The 15,220-nt window shown below is 38.6% G+C and overlaps 2 protein-coding genes across 6 annotated transcripts in view; one reads left to right on the top strand and one right to left on the bottom strand.

Moving 5' to 3' along the window:
* The window catches only part of PBLD (phenazine biosynthesis like protein domain containing), a 76,037-nt gene that overhangs the window by 39,656 nt on the left and 21,161 nt on the right, over positions 1 to 15,220 (top strand). The gene's annotated exons all lie outside the window — the stretch shown is intronic.
* MYPN (myopalladin) overlaps positions 238 to 15,220 on the bottom strand; it is a 76,263-nt gene continuing 61,280 nt past the window's right edge. For all 4 annotated transcript variants that reach the window (XM_065639464.1, XM_065639465.1, XM_065639466.1 and 1 more), the window contains 8 exons: positions 12,882 to 13,103; positions 12,218 to 12,367; positions 11,265 to 11,344; positions 10,616 to 10,742; positions 9,077 to 9,284; positions 8,367 to 8,532; positions 6,056 to 6,189; positions 238 to 4,548 (listed from right to left, as the gene is read on the bottom strand). In XM_065639464.1, coding sequence (XP_065495536.1) covers positions 4,379 to 4,548; positions 6,056 to 6,189; positions 8,367 to 8,532; positions 9,077 to 9,284; positions 10,616 to 10,742; positions 11,265 to 11,344; positions 12,218 to 12,367; positions 12,882 to 13,103 — 1,257 coding nt within the window. In that variant the 3' untranslated portion in view covers positions 238 to 4,378. The remainder of the gene's footprint in view (positions 4,549 to 6,055; positions 6,190 to 8,366; positions 8,533 to 9,076; positions 9,285 to 10,615; positions 10,743 to 11,264; positions 11,345 to 12,217; positions 12,368 to 12,881; positions 13,104 to 15,220) is intronic.

Raw genomic sequence — 15,220 nt, 5'->3', positions numbered from 1 at the left:
TTCTCCATCAGTTAACAACACAAACTTAATTTTTCTTTTTCTAGCAGGTCTTCTTGGTGATAAGCACATTAATACTACCTGCTAGAAGCATAGCTAGTGTGTAACTTGACAGTACTTTATGATTTTCTTCTAAATAATGTCTGATTCCGTTAATCAGCTGTCACAACAAAGTTCTGAGGAAACCGCTGGTCTTGTTGCACACTCTCACAATTATTTGAACACGTGAAGGATACACTGTTGTACTCAACTCTGAAGCATTTATTTAAGTTTAGGTGAGACGAAGGGAAATACATTACTGAACAGGCAGGTGTTTGTTTTTTCCTTTCATATGCGCTTAAAATAAACTTTAAAACTGACATTAACGTTTTTCTTCCCAGTGAGAATGACTTTGGATCAAAAAATAAAAAATATCAACTTTAATGAAGAAAAAATTATAAAATAGAATTTTAAGGCTCAAAGTTAACATTGTTATATTGGAAACAGTAAGGCAATTAACAATGAATCACTTCTCCAATATTTAACAGTTAAAATATTTAGTTAGGTCTTGCTGGTCATTTTGTATGAAGATGCTTTCCAGAAAGGCTTTTAAACCTGGTAGCATTAAGAACATAGTTCTTTAAGGAATCCTTATTCCAGTTCTGTTGCTTTGAAGTACCTACGATTGCTGTAAACAGTTGGGCTTGGCAATTTTTTACATATTAAGATAAAGACTGCAGACTTGGCTTTTCGTATTTGAAATATGTGCTCTCATCTTCTCCTCACGTGAGCAGACATGAGGCATTCAGAAGGTATGTCCCACCTTCTGCATGGAAGCACAGGAACTCAACCCAGCTGCTTTAAGGCAGGTCCAATGGTCTCAAAGCAAACTGCTATGTGATGCTGCTGAGGACTGGGTTTGCACCAAGCTGGCCCAAAATTTTAAAGCAAAGAGAATACTTTTGCTTTCTAGAATTGCAATATAGAAGTTGTCATTTCTGCTGTGTGTCTGTTTGATTGTATACAAAACCAGGACTAGAAGGTAATGGGAAAATAAACCTACAAAATTCTGAATCAGAAAACACTGAGGTTACAAAACTGAGCATTTCTGTATCTCACTGATCAGTGTTATGCTCCACATTGTGGTGATTTAATGGGCTTTTGGAAGATAATAGCTAACGCTGACTTCAGTGGAAGTTCTAGCATTGATTTTTGTTGTTGCAGTAGGCCACCCTGAATAAGAGTATGAAATACCATGTTACTGTGAAGTCAAATCGGTTATTGAATTAAACAAAAACAATGAGCAGCCGAGCTGTTCAGGAAGGGAGCACAGTTGCATAGTCTCTAGTGCATCTTGACACAGCCTGATTAGATAGTGCCTTCCTTCACAGGACATGAACTCAAACAGCATCACATATTTTGTGACAACTCAGCGTTGTCTCCATGGCTTACACAAGCCTTTTTCCTTTGGCTTTTCCATCAGTTAACAACACAAACTTAATTTTTCTTTTTCTAGCAGGTCGTCTTTGTGATAAGCACATCGGTACTACTAAATACCAGCATTTACATTTATTCACATAAGCTTCCTTTATGTACTCATTTTATGGGCTCAGTATATGCAGAGGAGAAATGTCCTGTAGCAGTTCATGAGCAAAATGTAATGACTACAAACCATTTGGGATCAGATTCTGGTTTCGTTTGTATCAGAGGCACTGAAAGTAATCGAAATTACTGACTTCCGCATTATGTAGGGAGATGCGATAGGTAAAGTTTTGATCCTTTCGCTAGTAAGTACTCTCAAGGAAAGAATGTTCACATTCAGCTGACAGATTATGGTGATCCACTCTCCATAGGCTACCTCTTAGTGAGACTTCTGGGGCCTTTTCTTGAATGACTGAGGATTAATCCTTCTTATACAATTTTTTGCAAAAAGTCTTTCAGCAGTATCTTCTTGTCTTCCCACTTCTGAAGAACTGAATGTGCAGTTTAAAGAACATTTTACCACTTAACCCTCCACTTCTTCAGGTTACAATGATGTAAGTTTGGAGACATTCCACTGAAATAATGGAGAATAGGTTGAAGAGATATGGTTTACAAATTTTCTCCGTGCACTTTGTCTTTTAAACTGTACTGAGTTTTTGAGCGTGTTGTCTGATGTAAAATGTGAGAACTGCTATTACTGTCAATAATATTAACAAGTATGATTCCAGCACTGGTAACCAGGTATTTGCTAATAGTAAGTACAAGCATTCTTTTCTTTAAACTATGTAAAGAACTGTGGGAAGACCAGGGCTGTAGATGGGAGTAGAATCTGATCTTTTGTGTCTGAATTTCCTCACAACAGCACTGGATTAAATAAGCAAATTCCAATAACTTTCATTGAATGATTTCCCGAAGAGTAGTTACTAATATGGAAAACTTTATATTTTGTGTTGCCCAACTCCGACTCAGTCTAGGTTTAGTTTTGGGATCCCTTAGCCATTCTAAAAACAAGTGAGGATAAGATGAGCAATACATTCTCTATCCTGGAAAATGAGACCCACAATATATCTTAAGTTGGGCACCACATAACTGAAGTCCCTTGAATCAGTGCATCACTCTTAATAGCTATCAGTTTTAATTTGTTTGTGAGGGAGGAGGTACAACATAGGCAATAACTGGTATTCTGCTTTTCCACTGAAGTACTTGCACCTTCTTTTGTCTCTCAGGGTAAGAATGTATTTTAGCTTCTTGGACTGTTCAGTGTGGGGTGAATCACCTGAGATTTCTACTAAAAGCATGAAAGTTATATTGATAGTTTCGTTTTATGGTCTTCACTCAGGTGGGAAGTGCAACAATACAAGAAATTTGCTTCCTCCAAACCCTTAGGGAACCAACAGTTAGAGACAACATAAGCTGTACTTGTAGGAAGTGCAATGAAATGCTGTTTCTTTCTCAGTCTCTAGCTGTATCCAGTATCCTTTTGCTATTAAGATAACTCCTCATTGTTTTCTTTGCATATGTGATTTTTTAAAGTTACATGGAAAGATCCAGACAAGGTCTAAAATGAAAGTGTCTGTTAATTGTTCTTTTAATCTCTGTGACTTTGATTAGAATTGTGTTGCATTCTCCAGCCATGTTGAAAGCACGGTAAGTAAGAACTGCTTGAAAACAATGTCCAAAGAAGAATGATAGCAATTATTTAAAGATGCAGGAAATCAGCTTAGATATTCGCAGATCCTAAGTGCTGGAAGATATTAATACAACTGTATAGATGCTAAATATATTTAAATCAATCATAAACTGTTGTTACTTAACAACTTCTGTTGCACTTTCATTCAATTGCCTTTTTTATTAGTACTGTTAGTCACAGTAGGTTTTTTAGCTCTTTGCACCTGTTGCTTAACTTCGTAACTTTTGTATATTAACAGAATTTTCTGTCTTTATAATAGACTCTACACTTGTCATTATGTCCTAAATGATGGTGAAAATTTAATTTCCACCAGATAATTCCTTTTCAGTTAGTTAAAGAACGAGCTAGATGGTAGATGCACGTTAAAAATTAAGAAAAAGAGACTACTATTTAAAATTGGTGAAGTTACAAGCTGGATATAATCTGTTTTTAAAGGCAGAGCATCACTATCATTGTTAAGAAAAAAATACGAAGCACATCTGGAGAATAGTTTCAGCTATGGGCTCTAGAGAACATGCTTCAGACAACAGGAATTTTGGTTTCCTATGTTAGCATCCAATGCACGTGCCCTGTACCTTACTTTATGAATCCTTACACCATGAGTACACAGTTCATGGAGTACACACACACGCAAATATAAATATATAGGGTATACAGCTATACCTACATGAAACGCTATATTTATCTAGTCTCGAGGTCAAAAATTCTAAGATTATCTGGCATAATAATATATAAAAATGAATTACATCTTTTTGCTTCAACTTGTGCTTTGTGATTATCTGGCATGTTTTTTTAGAGTTACATTCAAAGTCATGTTGTTTGCCCTCATTCAGGATTGTTGTTATTGTAACATCAATGTTTTCACTGGCAGTATTCCAGCTAAACATCACCAATCCTTAATGTGGCTTGCTACAGTATAGTAGCTTCAATTCAAGCAGTAAAAGTGGTATTGGCATTTAAGTGCTTAAAACTATGTTTACTATGTAATTCTTAGCAAACTACACAGTACTGAATTTATTGCACAACACTCCATACCACAATTATCCTGCAGTAAAATAATATGCAAAAGTCTGGTATGATATGTTACTCGCAACATTTTCAGCAGTAGTACACTTAATTACGAACAAGTTGCTTGTAAACCTTGAGCATCTTGACTTGTACCTCTTTTGGGTTTTTTTCACAGTTCTAGTATCTCTGCAGGTGTAACTGGAACAATCGTTAGTTTGTTTTTCAAAGTTCTTCACTCTCCACCACTTTTTGGGGTGAGGATGAAAACAGCATAGGGCTTTCAGTAGTTGGGAAGGCAGAAAACATGTCGAGTCCTTGACCGCTGGGGTTTGCATACCAGCTGCCACCAGGTCGAAGCTTTATCGGTTGTGGAATTTGATGATGCCACTGAGCTGAAGCAACGAAAACAGAATAGGCCGTATAAACCTCTAATTAAGTTAGCAATGAAACAACAGAAATCAATGCATGCAACAGAAAAGTTGCTTCCAACATCCTTGAGGAGAGCACAGCATTGTTGTTGACTGTTTCAGGATCTGTTCCTTCAAAAACTATAATATACATAGTTTTTAGGTTGAGTATTTTTATTGAAGTCTACAGATGGAATTCCATCCCTGTTGAATGCAATGGCAATGATTACACGGATTTCACTAAGTCCAAAATTTAATAATTTAATCTTTGGAGCCATCTCCAAAGCTCTTGCAATCAAAACCACACCGTAGCATGAACAGAGATGAGCAAACTGGACATGGCTTTAATTTTGTACTACTCCATCCTCTGGGGGACTTTTCTTCCTGGTTTGGTTTTTTTTTTTTGGTAGTATTTAAATTCGAAGGAATAATATAAGGACTTTTAAAAAAAGAAGTGATTACAAAGAAAAATTACTTCTGTCACTCTCTTTGGTGTGTAAGACTTGCAGAGTCTTTAGAAAATAGGGTTGGAATCAGGAAGCATTTCTTACTTTCTATCTTTTTCCTGTTTGTACCTTGAATCCTTTGTATGAAAATTTAGTTTATGTCTTGCAAGAATTAGATACCTAAGGAATTATTTTTCATTTTATGTGACCTTTTTTTGAATAAGACTCACAAGCCCTCACTTCAACATTATATTACTATGGTCTGTAACACCACAAGGTGGCGGAAAACTGACAGAAATGCAGTAGTGACTTGTGGTTGCCCCTGATAATTTTTTTTTTCCCCTAAATGAGAAATACAAGGTTGGAAACCTGTGGGGTTTGTGTTTTGTTTTTTTTTTTTTCCTTTGAGGGTGTGGCTATATTCCAATAGTTTGTGGAATGCGTTTTCTTTTTTATTATACTGCTTAAGTGATTGAAGTACTCTCTTCCTCTACATAAATTGTTACATCTTGCATAGATACAGAGTAATTAAATGATGTGTTATAATTCTTGAACTGGGCTGGGGACTTCCAAGTCCCAGACAAACATATTAGATGCAAACTAGCCTAGGCATAGTTTGCATCATACGTGCTCCGTAGAAGAGGGGTCTGCTTTCATGTGTGCAATTTGTTGTTCCATGTCAGGTCAGGGCTGTAGCACAAGCATGTGTCAGAGGGAACAGAGTTAAGGTTCAACTTGAATACATGTTATTATATGCTTATGTGTCTAGGGAATTTGGAAGGTGGAAAATGGGAGTAGAGAATACTGTGCAAAACTCCTCCTCTGTTTTTTCTCTTTACCTGCCATTAAACTGATGCAGGAGAGCTAATTTGGCCATTTAGCTGTATCATGACACCTCTTCCTGCTGGCCGTATTAAGCTGTGGCCATGCTGTAACACTAATTCTAATCCACATCAAAACCAGCAATTCTACAGACTAAGAACTAGGTGAGGGCAGAGACCAGCCAAATAAAGTATTTTCTGCTTTATTTGCTGGCTAATACCTACCATATATGTCAAGTCTAGCAGTACAAGAGACAATCCCAGCTTCGTTTTTTGCAGACAAGGTGTACCAGCCAGCATCTGCTTTCCTGGCAGGCTGAATCAGGAGGCAGACATACCCCGTTGTGTCTTGATGCATGCTGGCAAAACAAGTGTTTTGGAATTAGTATTTCTCAAGAGCACATCAACTTTCAGATTTTACAATATGTGCATTAAACATGAAATAAATAAGTTGGAGCTTCTATTCTCAAAGAGGTAGCAGTCCAGGACATTTATAGTGAATAGATTTGCTTTCAGTATTGCCTCAACCAATAATCACAGTAGCAGAAATCTCTTCTTGCTCCTCTCAGCTGTGCAAAGCCATGGTGTGACAGTGTGAGCTGAATTGTTGCTCTGTATGTGTTAATATTGGAATTGTTTATTGGATTCGAATGCACGATCATACTATATTTTTTACTAGTTCAGAAGCTGGAAGAATAACATAAGAAAATACTAAGAACATTTGTACAAAATTGTGATATTTTTCACAACAGTAACCAGAGCGAGTCAGAAACTCTTAGGGCACTCTTTTCCCAGAGAAAATGCCTGAGTGGCAAAGTCTTAAAGATTCGTTTGGCCAGCACTCTAAAAGAAACCTGCTTCATTATTCTCTCCTCTTCCTTTACTCTTCAGTGATCCAAGACTTTGTGACTGCAACTTCCAGGAAAAGCTATTCAGTAGTATGGCAGAGAACTAAGGCTCCTCTGCTGTCTTGGCTGGGGTTGGTCCTTTTTGTCAGCTCATTATAAAGGCAGAGGTGGGAGGTGAGCACATCAGAATACTTGAAGTTGCAGGAAGTTCTGAAATTTGAGATTTTGTTTCCTTATGAACCAGAATGAAGCATTAAAACACAGAATTTCAAGTCAAGAGGACATTTTGTGCTTCTGACAGCTCTAATAAAAAAAAAAAAAAGAGGAACATTCACCTTTTGCTCCCTGCACTACATAATTTGCCTTGTGCTGGGGTGCAGTAATACAGAAGGTCATGCATGTCCATATCGTGATACAAAAAAGGTCTCTGGGCTTCAGGCAGGAAAATAATAGTGAGGCAAGACAGGGACAAACACAGACAATGCTGCCCATGGACTGGCTGAAGTAGCAGAGGTCATACAAGCCTGATGTAGGTCCTGGCATTGTGAAGTGTCAGGGGTTTCCATTAGTCATTCCTCTGCTGCGCTGAAGAAAACACCTGTTTTCTAAACTTCTGTGAAACAACTGGGTATGAGGCTTTTTAGGACAGTTGTTCATTTTAACATTAACTACAGTGTTTGCATGTGTATAATCATCATTCCTGTAAAAGTACCAGTACCTGGAATAAATCCTTGAGTAATCTGCCTAGAGGCAGAGGAATAAAGACTAGAGGCTCCAGAAGACCGGAGTCAGATGGGCTTTTTGGAGAGGGCCAGCAGTCTCTGAGTGCGGACAGGGAGACCACTGAAAGATTGTTTTGGGTAAGCTTTCCCTCAGGCTAGGTGTGTGTTCACAGCAGGCGCTGCTGCCGAGGCAGGTTTCTTTACAGATCAGGCTGTGCGTGTGAAAATGTAGTACTTCTTGAGGTTGATATCAGAGAGGCCGTGGCTGCATCAAATCATTAGTTGGAGCCAAGTGAAATAAAATATTAATAATCAGATTTATGCTGAGGTAGAAATCTTTAAAAAAGAAACGAAAGCAATTAATTTCTCATTGATTGCAGACAGGCACATTATTTCATCAGCTTTTCTTTTGCAAAATCTAAAAAACAGTGATGCATTTGTATGCAAGACCTGAACCCAAACATTGTTGTATTTTGTAAGCGTGGATCAAAGTTTTGGCCTGTGTTTGTGACCAAATGTTGTTATAAGCCTCTGTATGTGATATGCTAAACTCTCTATTATCCTGTGCTCTGGGGCATTCAAAGCCGTTTTCTAACTGTTCTGAGTTTGAATTCATCCATAGTTAGAGCCTAACTGAGGAAAAAATCATCTAGAGAGAGAAAAAGGTGCTAAAATGCATTAAAAAACCCCATATCATAGCATCTTCGATAAAAAGATGCATATCCTGTATCAGGCCTATGACCTGAAAGGTCTATCAACGCTCTCTGGAGCAGCGGCATTATTATGCTTCATGCCTTTATTCTGAATTGAGGAAATAGCTGTTGTTCATCTCACTGTGAAGCCAGCTTTTAAAAACATTATGTGGGTGAAAGAAGTTGTTTTAAGAAGAACACCGCCTGTACTTATCCCCCAGGTTTTCATGGAAACAGTTGGTCCAGCCACAAGAAGGGTGTGATGATACAGTACCTCATCCTCTCTCTGTTCGATGGGATCGTCTCATTATCCTTCTTCCAGTAAAATACAGGGGGTGGCATTCCCACAACTCTGCACTCTAATCTGACGGGGTACCCTTCAGGAACTCCACAGTTTTGAAGCTTCTCCAAAAACATGGGGGCTTTTTTTACTTCCTTTGCTGGAAAAATAAAAAGAATTAATGAGCAACATATATTTTGTTCTTTTTCACTTTGAACAATATGGAAGAACATGACCAAAAAATATGACTGTGATATCAAAACAGGTTGTGATTTTTAATGGGATATTAGAAAGGAAGTGAAGTGCCATGACATAGCCCTCGTAAGGTAAAATAAAGAAAATAATCGGCAGAACTGATGCTCGTGAAATAATGTATGCATATCTAATGGGTCTAAACATGCTACCATTGCAGGAAATTAATGCCAGATCTATGGATTTCACCTCTTACAATGCTTTATTACAGAACAGTATTCAGTTTTGTAGCTTTTTCTATTTAAAAACCTTTTTAAACCAATAAAATTGGGACTGTCATCTAGGAGACCTCAACATATATTATGAATTCAAACCCTAAGCATTTTCTGGGGAGATAATTAAGAGTGTCATTTTGCCAAGACAAGAGAGGTGAAGTGATGAGACAGAATTCTCTGTTAATAATTCTCTCTTCTTAACTCCAGCATTGTGACCAGTTTTTCAGTGATTCTTACCTACAACAGTGAGCTCCAGACTAAATGAATTTTGTCCTGTTTTATTAGTGGCGAGGCAAGTGTAAGTTCCAGCATCATTTTGTGAGAGAGGATCAATAAGCAGAGAGTGAACTCCAGTCTCTCTGACCAGCATCTTGTGGGTGCCATCTGGTAGCACAGGTTTGCCATTCAGAAGCCATGTCAGGTCTGGAGTTGGTAACCCACACACCTAACAGACAGTGAAACAGCCAGAGACAAATGTCAAACTGACAAATAGATGTTAGTAAATTCATAGGTAAGCCTTTCTTCAGAGACCATCTGAATGATGTCAGAATCTAGAACAAAGATTTTTTAATTATTATTTATTTCTCAGCTTCTGTTTTTCTGCTGGTTAGTTATATATCAGAGTCACACAAATGACTTTGCATTTTGTAAAATTTCATGAAGAATGATATAGTTCTTTTTAACTGTTAAACTTACATGCTTTAGAACACTATAGATTAAGTATTTTATAGAAACATTGTTAGACTGTATTGTACTCTAAAGATCTTTCCAATAGATAGAAGTACTTACTCATGCCTAAAATATTGCTTTCGAAACAATATTCTACAAACCAGAGAAAGAGGGAAGTGGAACTTGCCTGAACGAGACTGCTCTCTTCCAGGTTTGTGCAATGCCAGACATGCTTTAAGGCTTCACAAGCTCTGCCAGGATAGCAGAGCTAAGAATAACCAAATTCTTTGGCATGCTCCCTAGTAAACTTTACATTGTAAATTAAGTAGTAATGAATCTTGTTCATCTTCAGGGCATTAACTTCTACTTCGGCACTTCTGCCCTCTTCAGGGTAGAGGCATTCTGGAGCATGGAAGAGGTCAGTGTGAGCACTACCACTTTTGCTGTGTGACAGGGACATGAAGGGGCTACCAAAAGAGGTTGGAGCAGATGAGTTTCTTAATGCTGTTCAATAACAGGATGCTCACTGCATGTACTCTAATCTCTGACAACTCTCTCATGTTGGGATTTGAATCTGTAAATGGGGATGTTTTGGCATCCGTGCATGCTGGGTAAGTATAAAATGAACTGGGCTCCGTTCCCCCTTTTCAGGGAGTATTAGTCTTCAGTAATTCAGTCCAATACAAGGGGAATATTTGTTTGAACAGAATGCAGGCTGAATCCTCTCTTTCTCGTGGTTTTGTGCTATTCTGGATTATGCTCAAGAATCTGATAATGGAGCAGAAGGACCTGTCATTTCCAGATGAACTTCCAGAGTTCAGACCAGTAAAGGACACGGTGAACATATCTAGTAATTTGAACAACCTTGTCAGTGAGCCTTCTATTTCTGGGCTTGTGTTTTCTGTGTTCTTCATTTCATACAGCATGTGTTGAAAAGAAATCCCCTGAATCAGCTCAGAGACATTGGCAATAAGAAATCATTTTTTAAATGAAGCATTAAAACTTCAACAGAAGATGTTCATTAATGCAATAAAGAAATTGAAAACACCTAGCAATATGTGTACAGAGGTAGGGAAAGTGAGAATGAACAGAGGAAACAGTTAATACCTTACAATCCAACCTACAAAGTCGCCCTTCATGTGCTACCATGTCACCTGGAGCCTGTAGAAAGTATGGCCTGAAAAAGCGTTCTTGAACTGCCTCTTTGTCTCCTTCTGGCACCCGGGGTCGTGTTCTGCAACACAAAAATTGCAGGTGTGTGTTTGGAAGCCAAACTTGTTTTTCCTAATGCTTAGAAAAAGGAAGAAATTGTGGAAAGGGATGAACAGATAGCTTGAATTAAATAAAAGGGCAGAAAGAAATGGACTGATTGTAATTTAATACTTGTATATTTTTCCATTTAGAAAGATTATCAAATTAACTATATTCTGTAGTACTGTCAGATTCCCAAGCTGTCCTTCACTTCTTTTTGCTTTTTTGGCTGAATTTCATCTTGCTAATCCATCCTTTGCCTTTAACTCCCCTGCAGCTGGTAAATCAAATAATACTTTACAATTAAATGTCCCTGTATTTGAAGACGACCTTCAAAAATATTACGTTCTAGAAGTGACCTGTTGGGAGGGAGCTGCTGCTGTTATTTCCATTTTATGGTGGAGGACTGAAGTACAGAGGGCATTGAAGCACAGTAGCTGGTTATTTTGAATGCGTTCTGTAAGGAGCATGAGGAAGGTCTGAAGAAATGTGTCTTTCCTTTTACCTGTGAGGCTGAATTGTTGAGATTCGGCCCCGAATAGGGATACTCTGAACCATCAAGTGACCTGAACAACTGATTCTCCCCTGCAAATCACAACGGAAACAGAATTAATAGTTGGTTAATAACTCATTTAATTTTAGAGGAGAAATTTTTAACGTGTACAATGCATTAGGATTTACTTTTATGAAGTTACTGAGTGGAAATGTGACTTTTTCAAAGCAAATACTATTGTGTGCAGTGGAGTGCAGCTGAGGCGGGGAGTTCTTTGCCTAGAGCAGCGTGTTCCTCGACTCTTGGAGGCCGTGGCGGCACATTTAGCAGTGCTGCTCTGGAAACCAGCTTAAGCAGCGTCTGGCCCTGCTTGTTCATTCCTTTGTCTCCACAGGTGCTGTCTGCTAGTACCTTTGAATAGCATAATTGTTTATGCAGCCACACAGAAACTGAAATTAGCTGGACAAAATTTAAACTGAAAAAGTTGCCTGATCTACTTGAGTGTACTGCTAACTGAACAGCTAAGCTAGCACATAGGGTGAAGGAGAATGGTATTAGGTGGTGAGACTGCAGAGCCATGTCTTTGCTTCCCAGATAAAGCATAATTGTGTTTGGTAACACTTCCAAACTTGATGTAACTTTTTGTTTTCCCTTGCTCTATTCTTTCTGTCTTATCACCACATCTCAAAAGGTACCTATCAGCAACAGAGTGAGGGTCAGAAGATAGGGCAGGAGTTATTAATGTGAGAAAATGTCCTTAATGATTGTGACTGGGATGTGTAAGAATAGGGGAGTAGTTTCATCATTCTTCATTACATGGTTTCCTCTCCTATCCTCTGAACCATCTGATTTTTGATACAGTCACCACTTGATATCAGAGTAGGTGGCCCAATCTGTGTTCCTACTAACATTTATTAGAAAAAGATGAAACAAGCACTTTTGTAGAGGAAAATAAAACACCTTACTTGTGGGTTTGCAGCCATAATTGTATAGTTGCCATCATCATCATTAGTAGAAGCTTCAATATGTAAAGAACATGTTCCATCTTCTTCTCTGTTCATTTTGAAATGTGGGTTTTTCTTTGATATCTGCTTGCCATCCTTGAACCAGTATACCTGTAGTGATCAGACACCCCCCAGTGACTTAACACTTGCTTTGTAATGACTAGATGAAATGTAGATAAGAACATGACATAAGTTGACAAAATGCTAGTAAAAAATTTAGAGTATTATGAAATTTGCAGATCATTTGCAATGTGAAATAGAACTCAGTAAGCTGCATATCTCCTTTACATAGCTGGGCCTGTCAGGTTCTCTTTGCTTGGCTATAGACACATTACTGGTTATCTCAGATCTGTTCTTATCTTTCTGAGAAGTTAATTTTGGGGGGGTTTGTGGAGTTCTGTTTCTCTTGGAGTCTGGTGGTTGTGAGGCAGTCCTTACAGTACATCAAGGCCTGATTCATGGTCTGGAGCAGATATTATTTTGGAAAGCAGGGAGGGAAATAATTTGTTTTAGAGCTCTCTCCACAGAGCTAAGTTCTTATGAGTGAGACTTTCCAGAGACATATCTAGAAAATAGCAGGTAGTTGATTTTTATTCCTTTACCGTTAACAGTGAGAATGACCTACCTTGGGAACAGGGATTCCAACTATTTTGCAAGTGAATGTAATAGGAGATCCTTCCGTTACCCGAAAATGCTTGAGTCTCTTATCAAAGATGGGCGCTATGTATTTGCCTGTAGGGATTTCCTCGTGTTGGACTTCATCGTCTGATTCATCCACCGGCGTACGTTCAAGGCGAAATTCTATTTCATTCATCAGCCTCTGCTCAAAGCTTGAAATCCTGTATTCCTGCAGAGTGAGAGAGGTATGCTTCTGAACAAGACAAGTGGTGTGCTGTGGTGTTTGCAGTCATGTGTGCTGTTAGACTAACTCTAAATGAGTGAAAATAAAAAAGCCTATGTAAACTAGGACATACTGAAACAATCTGAATTTGGTCTGCAGGCACAGATTCTCACCGAATCTTAAGTTTGTGGAATGTAACTAATGAAACTAAGTTTTTTCAAAGGCAGCTAAAAAATCAAAAGTAATTCCTCTAAGTCACTTTTAAAAAACTATACTTTTGCACATTGTTTATCAAGAGAAGATCATTAAAATACGCCAAATTTTTGAGGATTTTGTGTTCAAATATTAGCCACCTGCTAATTACAGAAATGAATACTGCTATATATTTCGATTCAGAGTTAAATAAGGAGAACTATACCTATTAAAAGAGAAAGCTAGGAAGAAAGTTAAATATTTTCAGAGTAATTTTCCCTTAGGTTAAAACTCGAGCAGATTTCTAGCTGATGTAACTGAGAAAGCGAGACATATCACATTTAAATCCTTAGAAGATTAAACAGGTGGTGCAAGAAAACCAGTATATTCCTACATAAATGACCATTACCAGATACTAGAGATACACCTGAATGGACTTTCCTGGCTGCACTCACACAGACAGCTGCAAGTGTATCTTGTTTAAGTCATTATAAACTCTCTTGTGGGGAAGTTTGTATTCCCAAATGTAGGGCTGGAGCAGTAACCAAATCAGTTCGATCAGACCTGGATTTATGCAGTTTGTAAGTCCACAGCTCACACTTTGGCTTCTATTGAGGGGCACTGACATCTTTGAGAGCAGATTTATGTTTTATTCTACAGGGTGTTTCAGAAAGATGGACCCAATTTCAAAGCAGTTGCAGGCAGTTTGTGAGGGCAAAGCTACAGTGATTGCAAGTTGGGTCCTTCTTTTTGAAACACCTCGTGTACTGCTTCAAAATTGGGTTCCTCTTTTTGAAACACCCTGTACTTCTGTGGCAAGCTTGTACCTTTAGAATCTCCCTTTAATCTGTCAGATAGTGCTATTATGATGGATTTTGTTGCTTTGTTATAGGAAAGAGATAATCTGTGGCTTGGAAGAGAAATACTTGAGCAATTCCAAAAGTGTGGTTCTCATTTTTTAAGTCGAATTTTAGAAATTGGTGAATAGTAAATAAGAACATAGCCTATCCTTAGATATATTCCATTTGCTGAAAAAACAAGGTTCAGAAAACGCATCTTGTCTGAAATCTTATTGAAAGTTTATTAAGGAACCAGCAAAGATCCTGAATCACAGGGACTTGCATCCCTGATCATTTAGCTATTTCATCATAATGCTGATTATGCTCTTGACCAGTAGTTCCCAAATAGTAAGGAGCAAAAATGGAGAGGCAGCACAAAATTTAGCTGACAAAGTCTTCTGATTCCTTCAAGAGACCAAAGAGACAGAAGTGGCCAAAGGTTATAGAAGAGTTTTGAGGAGACAGGGGTCTGAGACTTGGGGGTGAGAGGAGGAAAAGGTGGCAGCCACGAAACCCGAGTAAAAAACACTGGAAATTGCCATGGAGGAATAAACGCCCTGGTAATATCTGATTTTGGTACTGTAATGGTAGATGTTGTATATTGGTCTCTTCATATAAAATCTTTTGGGGCAGGGGGTCAGCTCTAGTAAAGATTAGCTATGGTAGGAAAAGGCAGACAGAGTAGGGAGGAAAGGAATTTGAACAAACTCACTTTACCAAAAACTGAGTCTCCCTTCCACTCCTCCCTGCTTCTCTGGTGCCGCAGGGCTGTTCAACACGGATTTGGAGCAGTGCTGATAATTAACGTGGTAACAGGAGTGTTCACAGGGAACTTAGATTGCTTGGTCCCCCCTCCAAGGCACCTTCCTTACCTCTAACACTCTCCCTCCAATCTGACAGGGACAGTCTGCTCTCTGATAATCTCTTCAAATGTACCCCTGCGAGTACAGCTTTGCCAAGCAGTTTTTGAGCCTGCAGGCCTGTAGAAGTGTGTGAGATGTGCCGAAGGGTGGGAGCCAGCGCTGGGTGCTAGCAGCCCCTTTCTGAGTTGGCTCTGTGTGCTCTGTGGGCTGCCCAACACCTGCTGGGCAG

This window comes from Caloenas nicobarica, chromosome 7 (genome assembly GCF_036013445.1).
Source record: "Caloenas nicobarica isolate bCalNic1 chromosome 7, bCalNic1.hap1, whole genome shotgun sequence".
Lineage (NCBI taxonomy): Eukaryota > Metazoa > Chordata > Aves > Columbiformes > Columbidae > Caloenas > Caloenas nicobarica.
The sequence above is the reverse complement of the archived record's forward strand: the minus strand, read 5'-3'. Positions and strand labels throughout refer to the sequence as shown.